At 42.4% G+C, this 20,786-nt stretch overlaps 1 protein-coding gene across 1 annotated transcript in view; it reads right to left on the bottom strand.

Annotated features, from left to right (window-relative positions):
- Window positions 1–7,028: 7,028 nt before the first annotated feature.
- The window catches only part of SHQ1 (SHQ1, H/ACA ribonucleoprotein assembly factor), a 101,068-nt gene continuing 87,310 nt past the window's right edge, over window positions 7,029–20,786 (bottom strand). Inside the window, exon 11 of the mRNA XM_068982755.1 lies at window positions 7,029–7,762. Coding sequence (XP_068838856.1) covers window positions 7,210–7,762 — 553 coding nt within the window. The 3' untranslated portion in view covers window positions 7,029–7,209. The remainder of the gene's footprint in view (window positions 7,763–20,786) is intronic.

Genomic DNA, 20,786 nt, shown 5'->3' with positions numbered 1-20,786 from the left:
GGGGCAAGGGCCACGCGAGCGCCTCCAGGGTAGCGGGCTGCCCGCCTGCTGCATCGCTTTGAACTCCGGCCCTCCTCAGCGACATCTGAATTTGCTTTATCTTTTAAAACACCGTGCCAGGATGAGTTATGCGCAAAAGATGACCGGCGCCTTGATGGCTCACCTGTCAAGTTCCCAAGCTCCGCGGGGCAGTGGGTCCCGCAGCTCACAAGGTAGACAGACAGTGACGATCTCTACCGACAGCGCGAGTCATACCCCCCTCCCCCTCGGATGTGAAAGAGTCAAGAAAATCCCTCTGGAGTGGACGCAGGCTGAGACTCACTCTCTCCTCCCACAAGGAGCCAGGTGACCTTCAGTGACTCAGGCCACCTCACCAGGCTCCATGGGGACAGCATCTAAGGTTGTAAAGAGCCCTGGATGCAGAGAGGGAAAGATACAGTTTGGAATCCAAGGCTGTCCCTTGCTGCCTGGGGGACATTAGGCAATTCACTCAGTCTGGAGCCCTGGTCTCCTCTTCTGTATAGTAAGGGAGGTAGTCTCTACCCTACAGGCACTGTAGGGTACAGTATATTTGAGCTGAGCTCTTTTTGTGAAATCAGAGGCTCACTCAAAACCAGTGTGTCATTTGGGTCCTGTGGGGAAGCAGGAGCCAAGAGATAATTACAAGCGCATCCTCCATGAAGGATAAAGAGAGGAAACAGGAGCAGGTGCAGAGGGCCTCAAGCAGAAAGGGGACTGACACACGTGAAAGAAAGGAGAGGAAGATTTGGTGGAGGGTCCCAGAGGGTCCGTAGCATAAAAAGGTCTCAGAGCTATGAAGGCGAGTCCAGAGCAAAAACTGCCTATGCCCACACTGGGCAGCAGTGGCCCAGTGCTAGCATCTGGGAACAACCTGGGACAATTGTGGCACGTTTGTGAACAGTGCTTGATCAGGAGGTGAAGGTGTCAGCCTGAAGCTGTCAGCTCACCATACTCCCCTGAAGGGTCTCCCTGGAGGGAGAGAACTGGTGTGAGCTGAGCTGACACCACCCCCCACCCCCATCCTCCCTGGCTCTCCTGCTCCAGGGCTGGCCATTTGGCTGAGATGAAGTCAGCTAGCACACTTCATTGGGCAACCATGAATGATTCAGGGTTTCCCTAAACTGATCCAATCAGAGTAATCCAATGACATCGGCTGAGGATTCAGTTCAGTTCAGTCGCTCAGTCGTGTCCAACTCTTTGTGACCCCATGAACCACAGCACGCCAGGCCCCTGTCCATCACCAACTCCTGGAGTTTACCCAAACTCATGTCCATTGAGTCAATGATGCCATCCAGCCATCTCATCCTCTGTTGTCCCCTTCTCCTCCTGCCTTCAATCTTTCCCAGCATCAGGGTCTTTTCAAATGAGTCAGCTCTTCACATCAGGTGGCCAAAGTACTGGAGTTTCAGCTTTAGCATCAGTCCTTCCAATGAACACCCAGGACTGATCTCCTTTAGGATGGACTGGTTGGATCTCCTTGCAGTCCAAGGGACTCTCAAGAGTCTTCTCCAACACCACAGTTCAAAAACATCAATTCTTCTGTGCTCAGCTTTCTTTATAGTCCAACTCTCACATCCATACATGACTACTGGAAAAACCATAGCCTTGACTAGATGGACCTTTGTTGACAAAGTAATATCTCTGCTTTTCAATATGCTGTCTAGGTTGGTCATAACTTTCCTTCCAAGGAGTAAGCATCTTTTAATTTTTTGGCTGCAATCACCATCTACAGTGATTTTGGAGCCCCCCAAAATAACAGCCACTGTTCCCACTGTTTCCCCATCTATTTGCCATGAAGTGATGGGACCAGATGCCATGATCTTCATTTTCTGAATGTTGACCTTTAAGCCAACTTTTTCACTCTCCTCTTTCACTTTCATCAAGAGGCGCTTTAGTTCCTCTTTACTTTCTGCCATAAGGGTGCTGTCATCTGCATATCTGAGGTTATTGATATTTCTCCCGGCAATCTTGATTCCAGCTTGTGCTTTCACCAGCCCAGCATTTCTCATGATGTAGTCTGCATATAAGTTAAATAAGCAGGGTGACAATATACAGCCTTGACGTACTCCTTTTCCTATTTGGAACCAGTCTGTTGTTCCATGTCCAGTTCCTCCCTACACCATCATAGTTTTCTTGCTTTTTTCTCATCTTAATTTTACACAAGTCTGACTACAGAGCTCTAGAGCCCACTGTTTCTGAGTACAGCCTGGTAGAAACCCCTATTCCCTGCTCCAATTCCTTTGGCTTTACTTGGATTCCAGGCTCTTCCAGCATGGTTGGCCCTGCTTCAGCAGGAGTTCAGAGGAGTAAAATTATTTCCAGCCAGGAAGAATGAAGGGTGACCTCCTGAAAGAGGTGGCATTTGCATGGGGCCTTGAAGGATGGGTGAAATGCAAATCTGGGCAAAGTCACAGGGAAAAGAGAAAGCATTATGCAAGCAAACAGGTGGAGGTGGGAAAACACAGCATGTACAGAAACATAAAGACAGTGAACTGTACAGTGGGCAAGGCTCCATGGGAGCCTCTGGGTTGCAACACGGCTCTTCTTTTCCAGGCATCTCTAGGCTGGTGGTCAAACTGTTGGAGCTCCAGGCCAGATGGACTATAGGCAGGGCTCTTAAGTTGCTCGGCTGTTCCTGCTGCTGCTGCTTCTGAATGTTCACTCCAGCAAGAGCAGTTGGGTAAGGTCGCCCTGGAAGAACTTAAGAGGTAACATCCTATCAGTTTGAATACATAAAATACCAGAGGCAGAGCCTTCAGCATGTGATCCTAGCTAGGACTGAGGCTCGCATGGCCAAACTGCTGCTTCCAGTATGTTTAAAGGGAAAGGAAAGCGGATACACATAGCCAGACTCTTCCAGGAGGTACATCCTTTCTGTTTTTTTTTTTTCAAGTGCTCACGCATCTGCTTTCACATTCATCCTTTTCCTCCAGCTTATCTTTTCATGACTTTGGAGAGAAGTCTTCCTTATCTAGGAAACAAATGGCTTTCACAGAGAGCTCACAACAGCCAAGTCATTTATCTGTTTGACATGTGTTTCCCTGTTTGTTTTCTCCAGCCTTGAGACAAGAGTTGTGTCAACTGTGGATGTCTGTGCCCCAGTCACTAGAGAGGCATGAATCAATTTCCAGCAGCATTTATCACTTGCTGCCTTAAATCAAGTCTAATCAATGCTTCCTTCATTTGGTATGGATTGAAACTATATATAACACACTCAGAAAATGGGCGGGAAAGGCAGCAGCCGATCACTAAAAAAAACTGTCAGGGATTTAGATGGAATGATGTTAAGGAAACATTTGCAACCTTTGATTTGCTTTCATGGAGACACCTGACCAAACAGTCACAGAGATTTGTGTTTATGAAGCTTTAACTTCAATCTACCTGACAGGCAGTGACATTACATGACAGATCATTTTATACAAGAGGATGTCTGCATCTTCAAAGATTTTATAATTAACACATTCTGAAGAGTTGGAATATTTCTGATAGCGTGACAACTATAAAGCTGCCAAGAGTTTCCTTTCTATTATTGTCTTTCATTCATTTCCATTTCTTTTAGAGGTATCTCTTTTGTCACCATTGACTATATGGGTCAATTTCTAGTCACAAGATAGAAAATAAAAATCCCCTTATAACAAAAGAGATATCTATGAGCCCCCTCTAATTTAGAATTTTATAAAGTTTTACGGCTGAGAAAACTTGACCCTTTCTCTCCTATGCCCAATTTTTGGTAATAGAATTTGATCCATGCATCCAAAATGGATTTTTCACTAGCAGGTGTGAAAACCACCCCCCAGCTGTTCAACCAATTTAGAATGTGGTAGGGAGCAGCCCTGTCTCATTTGTAAATTAATCCCATGCCAGTGAAAGATGATATCAGCATAGTCCCTGGCACCTAAAACCGATCATGCCCACAGCAAGGCCCCACATTGTTCTTCAAGGATAATGGGAGAAGAGACAGAACATAGAAAAATAGGTCAATAATTCCAACCGGATGAGGCAGTGCTGTGATTCACTGATACAATTAATATTTCTATCTAATCTGCTGAACTGTGCAGACTTTTACCACGAGCATACCTCAGAAGCGATTAAGAGGGCTCTCACTTTCCAAGTGCTGGCTCCCCCAGAGGCTTGTTGTCAGGTAGCTGAAAAGAGCCCTGTGCAGCTCTGGGAAGTGTGACAATAATAATAAACCCTTGTGCTGGTTTAATACTTTCTAGTTTATAAAGTGTTTTGAATATACAGTCTCCTCATCCTGTAAGGTGAGCAAGAAAAGTAGTTGTATTCCCATTTCCAAGAGGCTTCCCCAGTGGCTCAGAGGGTAAAGTGTCTCTGCCTGCAATGTGGGAGACCTGGGTTTGATTCCCTGGGTTGGGAAGATCCCCTGGTGGAGGAAATGGCAACCCACTCCAATAGTCTTGCCTGGAAAACCCCATGGATGGAGAAGCCTGGTGCAGGCTACAGTCCATGGTCGCAAAGAGTTGGCCACAACTAAGTGTCTTCACTTTCACTTTCCAAGAGGAAGAGAGAGGTTTCGAGGTTGGCGTACCCCCAGCAGGCTGCTCACACTCGAACTGTGTCTCTGGGACTCAGTGCCTCATCTCCTCAGCCCTGTCACCGTGGTTCTTGCCACTAAGCTACAGCTAGTCAGCTGCTAAATCCCCATCTTTGTGCTTTCCCTAACTTTTTTTTCACCATCACCCAGGGTTCTTGGGAATGCATATGGTTATAAGAGATCCCTCGAGTTGCCTGCCAATTATCTAGTTAAAAAAATATATATATTAAAAGCAGCACCTTTGGCTGTGTTTTGTGTTATAGACATGGTATAGTGCTCTTAACTCATCTTAAAGACAAGGTAATATAATAAAGTTTTAACCCTCAGCAAACAAAGACAGGGTAAAAGAAACACTGCAGATATGGAATCTAAAATTAAAATGCTCTCTCTGTCTTTCCAATGCATGAGACTTGTACGGTGACAAGAATGCTTTGAGGATATCCAGGAAGGATCACATTTGCCCCTCCTCTGAATAAAGGAGTCACAAATTTTTCCACCCAAGGTGAGTCTCACCAAAGTAGATCCTCTTTAGATTCCTAAGTAAGGGCAGAAGTTGATGGAAAGAGAAATTTCCACAGCTTTAAATTTTTAGACAAGAGTAGATTTGCTCAACTTGACATTAGTAGTAGTAAATGAGAGGAATAACAGATAATGCATTTTCAAACTGGCCTCAGGTCATGTGCTACTGAGGAGAAATGCATTTTCAATGGTCATAGGGATTTTGAAGCTCTCCGGGAGCCTGAGAAAAGTCTTGAACATATTCTAACAAAGCTGTTACAGTGTTCAGGAGTTAACGTGCGTGTCAAATGGCACAGTCACCCCAACTATCCTGTTAATATAAACTGGAATTTACAGTGGAAATACAAATACTCACAACCTACAGAGAAGTAGAATAAAAGGGATCATACCCTTTCCTGAAATAAAAATGCTACTGAGATTAATACATATCAGATTTCATTTCATTTCCTCCCCAAAGTAAATTGGTTTATTTCATTTGTTCATTCACTCAACAAATATTTATGGTGCACTGAGAATATGGGCTGATGATTCAGTGGTAACAAGACACGACACAGACATCATTCCCAAGGAGCTTACACTCAAGTGAGAAAATTCACATATAAAATATTAATGGAAGTTTATGTTTCTAATCAAGATGGAGTAACAGGGACTAGGTTTAACCTCCCCCCTTCTGATATAATCAAAAAAGAAAACAAGAAATAATACATGAAGCAATGGGTTTTTAAGGTACTGGACATCAGGCAATGAAAGACAGTGATCCTAAGGAATGGAAACCAAACCCTAGGAGGGTAAGAGGGCCTCACCTACTGTCCCAGATGATTGTCCAGGCTGCACAGGGAGGGGCAACCCAGAGAGAACCCAATGGACTCTGAAGTTCAGGAGACAGAGCTGGGGACTTGGGGGGCCAGAGTCTACAAGACAAGAGTATGGGAAAGGTGAGAGCTGTGGAGAACACCAGATACCAGCAGAGGGTCAACTACTCACTGAGGAAAGCCTGTCAGGGAGGCTGGGAAAGAGCCATGTGAAAGGATTAGAGGGACCAGCATTCACACAGGTGTCTATTTTCATCAGCCGGACTGGAAAACACATAATCCCTGGGGCATGGGAAAATCTTTCCTTAGGACTGGGAAATTGTCCTAGATGGAGCACTGTTTCAGACCTATGTAACAAATTAAAGAAGCAAGACCCACAAGGATCAAAACTATTTCCAAACAACTGCATCCCAAAACAAAGCTAAAGAATACTTATGAGAATACATATATCCAGCACCCAATGAGGTAAAACTCACAATGTTTATGCAATCAAAGATTATCAGGCATGCAAGGATGACTCATCTAAGGATTTGTATTTAGAATTTATAAAGAATTCTGCAAACTCAGAAATAAGAAAAGCAACCCAGGTCAAAAATAACTGGCAAGAGATTTGAACAGACACTTCACGGAAGATACGTGGATGACAAACACACATGTGAAAAGATGCTCAACACAAGTAGTCTTAAAATGCAAAATAAAATCACAATGAGATACCACTTCACACTTATTAAAATGTTAAAAATTGACCACACCAAGTGGTGACAAGAATGAGAAAGAAGCAGAGCTCTCACAGGCTGCTGGTGGGCGTGTAAAATGGTACAGTCACTTTGGAAAACAGTTTGGCAGTTTCTTACACTGTTAAACATACACCTACCATACGGCTCCATCATTCCACTCCCAGATATTTACCTAAGAGAAATAAAAGCATATGTCCACACAAAGACTTGCACACAAATGTTCATAACAGCTTTATTTGGAACAGCCAAAAGCTGGAAACAACCCAAATGTCCATTCAATGAAATACTACTCAGATATGGAAAAAAACAACAAATCCTAGATACATGCTACATTGATGAATCTCAAAATAACAATACTGCATGAAATAAGCCTGATAATATTAATTAAAGTTTGCTTTAGAACTTTGTTCTTAAAGGTACAAGAAAACCAACTGGTGTCAATATTAGCTCACAAATAATGTTGTATATACCAAGGAAAAGTACAAAGTGAAAATGAAGAATTTTAATTCAGTCAATAAAACCAAATCTGACATAATTCTCAGTAACAAATGAGACCACTCAAGAGTCAATCCTCAGGTGTCTGCCGGCTCTCTCTCTCCAGCACACTCCCCTGCTGTCCAGCAGCAGAGTCTTTGGGCTCGGAAATCTGAACCGAAGTCTCCAGTTGTTCTCCAAGCTCCTGGATCAGAGGCCCAGATGCTCTGGAAGCCCGGGGGGAGGCCAGCGGCTGTCCTCGACCATCATCAGACCCCAGGAAGGTGGTGCTTCTACACATCCCACCATCGTTAAGAAGCAGGGCCATGCTGCTTTCTTCAACAAAGGGACCGAACAAGGAATGCTCTGTCTCAGATTCACCGCCTCCGGGCTCCTCTTGTTCCGAGTCTGACTCCTCAGTTTCAGGTGATGCACTGCTCTCTGATTCCTCTGAACCACTCGTCTCAGAGCTGGAGGCAGGTGCCTGCTGCCTGGAAGTGGAATGGACCCCTGCTTTTGATGTGGTTTCTTCCTCCTGGACCAGAAATGCTGCTGCCTCCAGCTCCTCCAGTTCTAACCCCAGCTGGGCCTTGGTTAGGGATGCTTTCTTTAAGGCTTCAGCAAGAGCTGCCAACTTTTTGGACCTTGAAAACCATTTTAAGAACAATTATTAGGACTATTAACTGGTCTGGGGATAACAGGGTCCACAGCTTAAAGAGATGACAAAATAAAGTTGGATCCATACTTCACACAGCACAGAGGATGAACCCCCAAACAGATCAAAGATGCAAACAGAAGAAAGGAAACAAGTATTACAAGGAAATGAAGGAGATTTCCTTTATGACCCCAGAATGAGGAAGGCCTTCCTATGATCAAAATCTAGAAGCCACAAAAGAAAGGCTAAGAATGATAAATTCAACTAATAAAAATAAGACAATTTCTGAAGGGTAAAAAAATAATAATAAGAAGAAAAGTCAAAAGGCTAATGCAAAACTGAGAAAAGCATTCATGATTCATATCATAAAACAAGGCCTAATTCCCCTAATAGAGTTCTTAAAAGGAGAGATAACAATCCATGAGGAAAATAGGCAAAAGATACAAGCAGACAATTCTCACAAAAAGAAATAGAAATGACTCTGAAAATATGTGAAAAGGTGTTCAACAACTTCAGTCAAATAAAAGAAATACAAATTAAAGTCATGCTGAGATATATTTTCATTTATCAGATTGGCAAAAATCCAAACATTGGGTAACACTGCCAGCAAGGCTGTGGACGAAAGGCGCTCTCATTCACTGCTGGTGAGAGAGTAAACAGTTATAATCCCGATGCAGGAGAACCTGGCAATAACTTTTAAAATTGAAAATGTACATACCCTTGACCCAGCAAAACCACATCTGGAAATTAAACACATATGCTACAGGACACAGGTCCAAGGTAATATTTACTGCAGCATTGTTTCTAATACTCCAAAATAAGAAATACCCAAATGTCCACCAACATGGCACTGGTTAGATCAGTTGTGGAACAGCCACAGGAAGGAATAGTCAACCGTGACGTAATGTAGGAGGCTCTCCAGGGACTAACCCAGATATACTGTTTAACAACGACAAAAGGCTTTCTGTATGTATATGCTGCTTTTTATGTTAAACACACACAAAAAGTAAAGCAAAAACATATTTGAAGTTGCTTGTACACTTAACCATGAACTCTGGAGAGCTACAGAAAACACTAATATTTATGTAGAGGGGGTACTGCAGGAGCTGGAAAGATGAAGGATGATAGTGAAAGGGAGACTTTACATGCATACGGTTTATTTTTAAACTTATGGGAATGGAATACCTATTCAAAATTCTTAACTGAAAAAGAAAAGAAAAGCAGTATAAAAGAGCAACAGAGTGCTTTTTAACTGAAAACCATCTCATGCTATTTCAGAGGATATTTTTGCTAAATTTATAACATTACATGATAAACACTATACTAGTACTACTACTACTAAGTCACTTCAGTCGTGTCTGACTTTGTGTGACCCCATAGACGGCAGCCCACCAGGCTCCCCCATCCCTGGGATTCTCCAGGCAAGAACACTGGAGTGGGTTGCCATTTCCTTCTCCAATGCAAAAGTGAAAAGTGAAAGTGAAGTCGCTCAGTCGTGTCTAACTCTTCGAGACCCCATGGACTGTAGTCCACCAGGCTCCTCCGTCCATAGGATTTTCCAGGCAAGAGTACTGGAGTGGGGTGCCATTGCCTCCTCCAGATAAACACTATACTGAACAGATAAAACTTTTCCATTAACTTAGATGCATTTTAGTTGTTTTGTTTTTGAAGCAATGTAAAGCATACTGCAGTTTTCCAAAAAAGATGTGTTTGCTATTCCGTACAGGAAACTCTGGTGTGACAAGTGAAAAACAGTAGCAGTGAGTGAAAACGGTTAAGCGTGCTGACATGGCTCCTGTATTTCTCTGGCTCCAAAGATGAAATGAGTGGCTTGAGACAAACTGAATGAGTTGAGTTCACAGGATAAGTTCATTCATCCAAAGTGCAGTCCACGCCATAATACTGGAGACTACAGGCTTCATTTCAATAGAGTGATGGATGGGGATTTTCATCTAAGTGCCTGGATATACCTGAGAGCCCTTTGTCTCAAAATATTTAGCATAACAAAAGATTCCACAGGGGTGCTTCCTCCACCCACAGCCCAGGTCTGGAGAGTGTAAGCTCCACTGCAGTCAGTGTCCAAGGCTGGGTGGGACAAGGACAATCGCTGTTGTGGATGTGCAACTTTCTCTTAAACGAGGAAAACCCTGTGTTTTGGTGCTGGAATTGACGGAGCTTAGAAAAGGAAAGATGGCCTGTGGTTGAAAGGAAAGCTTGGGTGAGATTCACTGGAGTTAGTAGATGATCTACCAAAGGGCTGTAACTCTCTGGGTAAGCTCTGGTGGATTTGAGACATCTTTAAAAGCACAGTGATAAAATAAGATGTTTGCAATACAATCTACATCCATGTCCAAGACAGTTGTGGATGATATACATAATATATTTTGAAGCTTTGGCTACCGGTTGCCAAGGATCTTGGTCAGAGCTAGTGGATCAGTTTAAAACCTCCCTGCCACAAGGCTCTGCCAGCCTAAGGATTAGTTCACTGTCATCTTTCTCACTAAAAAAAAGGTCCGCTCTGGGTAATGACACACAGCCTTAAGAGATAAAAAGCCATGAACTTGGGAAAGAAGAGAATGCTTCTTATTAAATTATAATATCAAAAATAAAAATTTTACATAAAAGCCTTTACACTTCAGTGACCACACATCTCACATTTTTAACAGACATAACAAACACTTTTGACAATATATGAAGGATGACGTTCCACAAACATTGTTGTAATTGCTCCTATGACAATCCTGTGAATCAGCTTCATTTTCATCCCCACATGACAGATGGCAAAATAGAAGTTTGGAGGAATTGAGAGACGAGCTAAAGTTTGCCCCGCTGAGCAGGGGGGCCAGTCAGGAGCAGAAGCCCACACCTCTGAGCTCTAGTGCTCTCTCTCCTCCACCACAGGGCCTCTCAGGAATACTCTGAGGGCTCTGAAAAGGTTCCCATGATTCCTTCCCAATTTGATGCCACTCAACACCTTCCCAAGGAGCAAGTTCTCACTTGCATAAGGCCCAGAATTCTCCACAGAAACTGTGACAGGTCTCTTTTTAGCTCAGCAGTCTTAAAGTATACATCTAAGCTTTACCTACAAAGACTGCAGGATCTGAGGAAAAAATGTGGGTATTAGTGAATACCACAGATATATCTACTCAAGCTAAAACTATTTGGATTTTTATTATTGTCTACTATAAAAATATTACATCTGTCACTTATAACTACATAAATTTGGAATTCTGAAGTTCCTCACCTGTAATTTGGGCTCTTTTCGGAAAGCATCCCTCACAACACTGGGACCAAGAAGTGTCAACTCTAACAGGCAGGAAAGTGGCAAAGATGAGCCAAGTGATCTTTGCCTGTTACCAGCTGAGGTAAATTCCTATCCTATAGGGAAAAGTTCGTTTCTCACTTTTAGCACGATATTATGTTTAAAATGATCCATTATATAATGTATTAAAAAATGGATCATGTGAGTTTTTTTTTGTTGTTCCTTTCCACTCTGATTCATCTTTATTTCTTATTATCCCATTTTTACTACCTCAAGCTATCTAGTTTCTCAAATTTATATTAAACTTCTGATAGAAACTTAACCGAATAAGCACTTTGAACTCTCAAAGAATGCTAGAAAGAAAAAAAACTAATTAAAATTTCAAAATATCATTGGTATAGAATATGACCCAACTAATCTCAGGAATGAAAGTTGGGTTTGTTTCTGTTCAATTATTTGACACAGATAATTTTGCAGTCACTGTTCACAGAAAAGGAAATTATTCCTTTGGAGGAAAAAACCAAGCCACGAAAGAGTAACCTTTTTGTTCTTTTCAAACATTGGCACAATTGGAGTTGGTTCTAAGTCTGCCACTCCTTGTAAATTCTAGAATCTAACTGTAATGGCCTTTCCATTTCAGAAAGCACCTCATTTAACGCAGTTAGTGGCTTTTCACTGTCACACTCAAAACAGACCAGGCTAGGTCATGTCAAAAAGCCTTGTCAAATGACATTATTAGTTAGCCAGAGTGCTTACAAAAACCAGGTACATGTGGATATACTCAACCGACACATCTACGTGAAGAATACCTATCTGTTGCTGCTGGTGCTAAGTCACTTCAGTTGTGTCCGACTGTGTGCGACCCCATAGACGGCAGCCCACCAGGCTCCCCAGTCCCTGGGATTCTCTAGGCAAAAACACTGGAGTGGGTTGCCATTTCCTTCTCCAATGCCTGAAAGTGAAAAGTGAAAGGGAAATCGTTCAGTCGTGTCCGACCCTTAGCGACCCCATGGATTACAGCCTACTAGGCTCCTCTGTCCATGGGATTTTCCAGGCAAGAGTACTGGAGTGGAATGCCATTGCCTTCTCCACCTATCTGTTAAGATGTATTAATTATGGAGTGAAGAGATTCAGCATCTAAAAGACACATGAGAGATCATACTAATGTCATATTTTAATAAAATTATACTCAATGCAGGTTTTTCTCAGAAAATTTTTGCAAATGTAATCCTGCCATATTAACTTTAAAAAGAAAAAAAAAACCTTCCATTTTGTTTATATATGTGAAATAATTTCCTATTGGAGAAGTTTTTTTAAATTAAAGACTGACAAGCTACAGTAAATCCAACTACCAATGAAGAGTAATAGTAACAGCTAAGGGTGTACGCCTTTACTGTGGCTAAGATGATATAAAATTTCCTCAATTATTTTATATTTGGTGACTGATTTTAGGGGGGCAAAAAGGGAACTGTAACCTTATGAAACCGCCAAAACAAAGTGCAAAAGGAGCCCTGAAATGTAGGCAAAAGAAAACGGTATAAATAGAAAGCATACATCCTGTTTCTTGCTGTAGAATTTTGTCTCAAACCATCAATCAACTTTTCACCACTTCCTGCAATAGCAGGTCTACTATAAATCTCATAGTAACTGACTAGGTTTCATTTCCTCTGCCAAAACCTGCTAGCCTGCCAGCCATGACATACTGACACTAGAGCCAGCAACCAATAATGTAGGACAGGACTCCAGTGAGGCCACTCCAGACACACTTCATACTAGATGATGAATACAGTGACTTGGCTTTTAATTTCAAAGGACACACACACACACACACACACCCTCAGATTCTTTCTGGGAACAAACCATATATCAACATTCTTTTTAAAAGACAATGATGACAATGACATATAATCATAATTCCTCTCTGCTGAAAAGAACCAGTTCGAAACTTCAAACTCCCCCGCCTAATATACATTTATGCAACATGATCTAAATAAAAGGTAACGCATTAGCTTTAGGTAGAAGTTGCTGGTGAAACTCATCTCTGAAAACAGGTGTGAAAGACAAATACCAATTCATGCACAGATGAACATAGAACTAACTGCCTGCCCTGACTCTGTAAGAATGAAAAGCATTACCAGCTCAGTCATTAACAGAAACAACTGATCTTTTTGAACAAGAAAATACCAATTTAATACAGAAAACACTGCAATATAAGAGTTATTTAGGCCTCACTGAGTATGGGCCAATGAAATATTTTTTCATCCTATTTTCAACTTGACTTAATACCCTTCTCTGGGTCTGCATTATGAAAAACAATACCTAGTCCATGGGTCATTAGATCAATTTTCCCCCAAACTCCATCTATTAGTTACTAGTAACCATCATAACAAACTATTACTGGCTGGCTTAAAACAACAGAAATTTATCCTCTCATAGCTCTAGAGGCCAGAAGTCCATAATCCAGGCATCAGCAGGTTGCCTCCTTCTGAGGGCTCTGAGGGGAGAATGTGCTCCGTGCCTTTCTCATAGCGTCTGGTGTTGCCAGGAACCCTTGGCTTGCAGATATATCACCCTGAGCTCTGCTTCTGTCACCACCTGGCGTTCTCTTGGTGTGTTTCTTCACAAGGCTGTCTTCTGTCTGGATGTGTCTCTTCTCCTAAGAATGCCAGTTGTACTGGATCAAGGGCCCACCCTACACCAATATGACCTTATCTTAACAATTAATTACATGTACAAGAACCCTATTTCCAAAGTCATGTTCTAGGGTTCTGTGAGAAGATATGAATTAAGGGGAGGCACTATCCAACGATGCAGTCTGTCTTTTAGCCTCTGCCTCACCCCCAATTCATGTCTGTCCCACATGCAATATATATTTACTCATCTCAATACTCCCAAAGTCTCAATCCATTCCAACATCAATTTTAGGTCCAAACTTTCATCTAACTCTCATCTCAAACAGGTTTAGGTGGAACTCTGGGTATATTCTATCCTGAGGTAACATTCCTCTCTGTCCACAGATCTGTGATTAAAGAACAAGTTATCTGTTTCCAAAATACAATGGTTGTACAAGTGTAAAAAACAAAAATTTCTATTTCAGAAGGGAAAAAATGAAATGGATAAAAAAAAGTTAACCAATCTAAAGCAAATTCACAATGCAGTAGGCCAAATTCCATTAGTTTTGAAGCCTGAGAATAATCCTCTCCGGCGTGATGCTCTGTCCTCTGGGCCCACCCACTAGGGTGGAAGCTCCACCTACTCTGGCCTCTGAATTCCTGGTGCTGCCCTCAGACCCATTCTCCCTTCATTTCCTCCCATCTCTGCCCTTCTCAGTCCAGGCTGGTTGTTTCTCTGCTGCTATAACAATCTCAAAAACCTTGTCAGTCTTCTGTGAAAGTCAAGGGGATGCACACCATTAGACAAGAGAATTCTCTCCATATGTCCTTCCTGGATGAGCCCACCTCCATTCCTGACTTGTGCCAGATGGCTGAGTGGATCCAAAATTCACATGCTTAATCTCTTTAGCCAAAGGCTGTCCACCCATACCTGTGGCCCCAATTCCAGAGCACAGTTAGGTGAACAGGCTCATGATGATGATGAGTGCATGCTCAGTCCTTTCCAACTCTTTGCAACCCTGTGGACTGCAGCCTGCCAGTCTCCCCTGTCCATGGCATTTTCTAGGCAAGAATACTGGAATGGGTTGCCATTTCCTCCTCCAGGGTATCTGACCCAGGGATCGAATCTGCATCGCCTGTGTCTCCTGCACTGCAGGCAGATTCTTTACCCACTGAGCACTGGGGAAGTGTGGACAGGCTGGGAAGTTTCCAAATCATCAAGTGCTGACCCCTTTATACTCAACAATTTCTTCCTCAATTTCCCTTTGCCTTCTCTCATTCTACTCTAGTTAACAAGGAGAAAACAGGCTGCATCTTTAACCCTGTGGAAATCTCTTCAGCTAAATACCAAAGTTCTACTCTCCACATTGAATGGCTGGCCGGCACAACACAACCAAGTTCTCCACCTTTGCAACAAGGGTCACTGTTACTCCAGTTTGCAATAACAAGTTCTTTTCCATCTGAGATCTCACTAGAAGTACCTTTCACATTCCTGTTTCTAGCACCATTCTACAGGAGATGATATGTAAATTTTTTCTAAGACTATAGAAGCTTTCTCTGTAGCTCTCCTCACTTCTTTCTAAACCTTCACAAGATTCACCTTTAATGTCCATATTTCTACTATGTTATCTCTTTAAGTAATCTAAGATTCTTCCATTATGCACACATTCCCAAACTCTTCCAGCCTCTGTTAAGTCACTTCAGTCGTGTCTGACTCTGTGCGACCCCATAGACAGCAGCCCACCAGGCTCCCCCGTCCCTGGGATTCTCCAGGCAAGAACACTGGAGTGGGTTGCCATTTCCCTCTCCAATGCATGAAAGTGAAAAGTGAAAGTGAAGTCACTCAGTTGTGTCCAACCCTCAGCAACCCCATTGACTGCAGCCTTCCAGGCTCCTCTGTCCATGGGATTTTCCAGGCAAGAGTACTGGAGTGGGGTGCCACTGCCTTCTCCTGATGACCTAACTCTAAAGCCACTCCCACAATTTCGGGTATCAGTTACAGTAACACCCCACTCACAGTATGAAAATCTGTATTAATTTCCTAGGGCTGCCATAACAAACCATCACAATGCGGTGGCTTAAGACAACAGAAATTTATCCTTGCACAGTTCTAGAGGCTAGAGATCCAAAATCAAGGTGCTGACAGGGTTGATTCCTTCTGGGAGCTCCAATGGAACAATCTGTTCCATGCCTTTCTCTTAGCCTCTGGTGTTGCCAGGAATCCTTGGCGTTCCTTGGCGTTCCTTGGCTTGCAGACGCATCATGCTATGCTCTGTCACCACATGGCATTCTGTGTGTCTGTTTCCTCACAAGGCTGTCTTCCTTCTGGATGCATCTCTGTGACTCTTTTTCTCCTTATAAGGAGAAAAAGTCATATTGGATCAAAGGGCCATCCTACTCCAGCATGATCTCCTCTTAACAACTAACTACATCTGCAACAACCCTATTTCCAAATAAGGTCACCTTCTTAGGTTTGGGGAGGACGTGACTTTTGAAAGAGAGTGGAGATGCTCATTAATGGAAGATAATTAAGATGAAGAAAAAAGAACACTTAAAGTTGATCAACATAAAACAGAAGTCAAAATTTAACAGTAAAAAGTGATTTTTAAAAGGTGAAGATTTCACCTTGAGACAAAATGACAAACTACACAAATAAGTTTAGAAAATATTTAACAATATTCAGACATAGGTTATAATTACAACTAGGCACTAACTCTCAAAATAAACAAAGAATGAACCAAATATTAATTGTATTTGTAACTATTCTAAGAAAGTTCTATTATAGTAATGTATGACATTTCAGGTTGTCTTTTAGAGCAGAATCGTAAGATAGTTTTTAGAAATAATTATGAGTTCATGGACTCATGGTCCATGAGTTCAAGGACCTCTCAATCATGTAATACTCAAATCAATGCTTTAATAGTCAAAATAAAGACTTTCAACTTGTAACTATTATTGTAGAATTTTCTGCTTCAGTTGTTAATTATCCCACACATCCAAGCCTCACTGTCAGCAGTTCTATGTGTGGTTCAAATCCAGCTTCTATATTACTTCTTCTGCCTTTGTGAAATCCTTGTCCTTTTCCTCAATCTGCAGTTTATCTGTACTATATAATATCAATCATCATCAAGAGGTTAAAGAAAAAAAATACTGGCAGGATGAGTAGGGGAGATGCTAGGAAGGAGAGTGATATACTAGAATGGGGACTAAATTTATTAAATGGTTTGATCAGTAGTGTGTATTTTTGTGTGCTGACTATCACCAGTTCTCTTTGTAATTTTCTAAGTGTGGAAACTCTAATTACAGCTATTCAGAAAGAATGACCACCTCACGACATATATGTCGTATACTAGATATACAAACACCCTCCACACACACATTTTTAGAGCAAAGTAAAAGAGTTTATATTAAAAAAAACTGATATGGCAATTATACATACTTAAGTACAGTTAATAGGTAAATGAAGTAGGTGAATGAAGGTGTATCCAAATCCAGAGAAGCTATCATTCGCTTCACCACTTAGGTGGCAGCATCCACCTAAGAAGCAGACAATGAGGATGACAAATAGATTAAGAAGGACGCAATGTCCATAGTTTGAGAGAAATGCACTGCATCCTGTCCTTGAAACCATTTTGCATTTATGCCAGACTGAATCAAATAGTAGAGACGGAAATGTTAAGTGTCATAAATTTGCCACATTTCCCTCTATGCAGCCCCCTGCACCCCAGCAGAACTGTGTTAGGGAAATGTGTTTCATTGTAATCCCCAAAGCTAGAATTCAGAGCCAGTTTCAAAACTGGCCCCATGAAACTCTTGGAACTATGCCAAGTCAAAAGGTCTCCCTTTCTACACCAGCAGTTGTGAAGTTCCAATCCGTGATCCACCTGCATCATGGGACAATCCAGTGGCTCCTTCTCACCTCTCCACGTCCATTTAGGTCTTTACCTCCCCTCTGCTTCTTTTACCCCAACCCTAATCAGCTCATCTTGTTTATGCACACAAGAAAGATGCTTTAAATAATTTCTGGTACAAGGCAGGAAATAAATATATAATCCTATCAGTGAACCCAAACAACTGGTTGAGTAAAACAAAGAACAACAACAAAAGACTTCTATAGGGTAGAAAAGGATATGGGAAAATGGGGACTATAGGTCCAAGGTGGAAACACATCTCTTCCATTCATTTTTTTCTCTAAAAGTATCCCATGAAGCAAGACATTTGGGGGTATGTCAGACTTGTACACTTCTGCCAATATTTCTACCTTTCATCTATGTGAAAAGGGCAGACCATACTGTTCAACCACAGAGGTATAGTATTCTGACCTACTAACTGTTCAGATGACATGGCTATCTGGATTCCACTAAACTAGGTAGAGGTCAATAAACTAAAGGGAGAAGGCACTAAGAAGCTGGTAGCAGAAAGAAGGTGTTCTGGTTGAAATGTATCCCCCACAAAGATATGTTCAAGTCCTCATCCCCAGAACCTGTCAGTATGACCTCAGTTGGGGAAACAGGGTCTTTACAAATGTCATAAAGTCAAGATGAGGTCATACTGTGTTAGAGTGAACCCTAAATCCAATCACTTAGTAGAGACTGGTGTCCTTACAAGAACATCATATAAAGACACAAGGACACACTAATGGTGTGTGATGTCTATCTTCTTTGTGAATTATACTTATTATCAAAAAAATTTCATCTTTGTTTCATTTATAATAAGTAAGTAAGACACATGGATACAGAGAAGACCACTGATAATGGTGGCAGAGACTGCAGTGCTGTGTCTACAGCCAAGCAAGGAGTGTCAAGGGTGGCTGGTAGTTAGAAGCCACAGAGAGGCATGGGCCAACTCTCTCTCAAGCCTGTACAAAGAACCAACCCTGCTCAGACACTGACTTTAGACCTCTGGCCTCCAAAACTGTGAGGGAATAAATGTCTGCTCTTTTAAGCTATCCAGTGTTCAATCATTTGTTATCACAGCCCAAGGGAACTAATACAGAGGTGTATACAGGGATCAAGATCTTTAGAGCCAAAAAGAATTTAGAAGGAACCTCATACAAGTTCCTGATTTTACAAATGAAATAAATGATACCACCAAGAATATCAACAGCAGCAAGACGTAGAAAAGTTTCCTTCACATAATGAAATGCAGTGAATGGTCAGTCTGTTTCTAGTCTCTGAGTATAAAATGCCATGCTTTTACACTTCTACATTATGGTCATGATGCTCCCCTGTTGAAAACCTGCAATGGGTTCCCAGAACACTCAGGATAAAATCTAAACTTCCCCAGTGAAGACAAGGCCCCAGACGCAGCCCTCTGGGCCTGTCTGCCTCTCACGGGGGCTGCCTGCTATTTGTTTCCACATCATTGTGCTCTGGAGCTCCACTCATCACCCTCTCTCTGTCCCAAGGACACAATGGTACATTCTTTCTTCAAGGCCTTTGCAAATGCTCCCTCTTTCTGGAACATTCTTCCCCCAAGTCTTCCTAGGCTGGCTCCTACGCATTCAGTTCTAAGCTGAACTGCCCCTCAGACAGTCTTGCAGAGTCTATTTAAAGCAACGCTTTCCAAGCTATTTCATGCCCTGGGACACAGAAAACAGTCTCCGTCTGGCATGGCACAAAAGTAACTGTCCAGGCTGGCTCCTATCCCACCTGCCATCCTGACGGCTGAGGGGGCCATTATTTCCATTTCTCCTGAAAGCCACCAGTGGGGCCGCAGACCACCAGCTGGGATGCTGTACCCCTTGTCCTCCAATTTCTTGCACAACAGTGAACTTGGCATTCTAAGACAGTCTTGAGGTCTACAGAAGCGCAAGTTCTGGCTGCGTTTTCAAACATGTCCTTTTTGTCTCCACTTTCCCATCTTGAAAGCAGAAGGAAAATGACTGTTCCCAAACTTCCTGGCATCCTCTGAGGAAGAAAGACTGGGACAAGTGATTTAATGTGTTTATTTCTTTGTAAGCTTGTTCTCAATGCTAAGATTTTCCCTGGTTACAAAACACAAAGTTTGTGCACTGCGTTGTTTTCACAGTACTGAAACAGGAAAATACTCGAGTGCCGGAGTGTTCACCACACACCCGATGCAGCACACAGCTCTCCAAATTATGAAGGAAGTCAAGAAACTTTGAAAACTCAGAATATTTATCCGCTCGCAAGTATGATGGTCAATGAAATGTTTTCTCCAATGCATACTGCAATGGCATGAATCAGTTCAAAAAGAACTATTCTGCGTTTTCTTAACAACAATCTTGTTCTACCAAATGAATGACAACCATGCACTGCCTGCTCCCTGGTATGGGTTTTCTGGAATTACTAAATGTCTGACATATCACATAAGCTCTCTGCCTCTCCCCATACACTTTGAACCAGTTAACATGCTCTCTAGAGAAAGTTGGGAACCTCTGCTTTCCAACATGATCAGACACAGTTACAGAACAGACCTCCTCACAGAGGGCCAGTCATTATGCTAAGTGGCCACCTCCAGGGGCAGACCTGCAGGACCTTCCTGTACTCATTCTTACACAGAATGATTCCACAGAATGCCAGTTGGTACAGCCTGCTGACGTGATAAAGACAGCTCTATAACTTGTCTCCCTCTGTGGGGAAGCCAGACCCAGGAGCTACAGCATTTAGCACTCAGCTTCTTCTTAAATACGATGCATTGGGTTTTCCTCAGTTGAGGAAACAGTTCAGTTCAGTCGCTCAGTCGTTTCGGACTCTTTGCGACCCCATAAACTGCAGCATGCCAGGCCTCCCTGTCCATCACCAACTCCCGGAGCTTACACAAACTCATGTCCATTGAGTTGGTGATGCCATCCAACCATCTCATCCTCTGTCGTCCCCTTCTCCTCCTGCCCTCAATCTTTCCAAGCATCAGGGTCAGGGTCTTCACAAATGCCATGAAGTCAAGATGAGGTCATAACGGGTCTAACCAAGAAATTTTGCTACAGGAGCCCCCAGAGAGACCTTTAAAAACTGATACTGAATTAGACTTCTCACCAAAATAACTCTGAATAGATGAAGCCACATGCAAAAGAGTACACACTGTATTATTTCAGTTATACAAAGTTCCAAAGAAGGCAAAAACCAATGGGTGGCAACACAATGTGAGAAGGTACAAGGGACTTCTGGGTGGTTCTT

The sequence above is a fragment of the Capricornis sumatraensis genome, chromosome 10 (assembly GCF_032405125.1).
Source record: "Capricornis sumatraensis isolate serow.1 chromosome 10, serow.2, whole genome shotgun sequence".
Classification (NCBI taxonomy): Eukaryota; Metazoa; Chordata; class Mammalia; order Artiodactyla; family Bovidae; genus Capricornis; species Capricornis sumatraensis.
The sequence above is the reverse complement of the archived record's forward strand: the minus strand, read 5'-3'. Positions and strand labels throughout refer to the sequence as shown.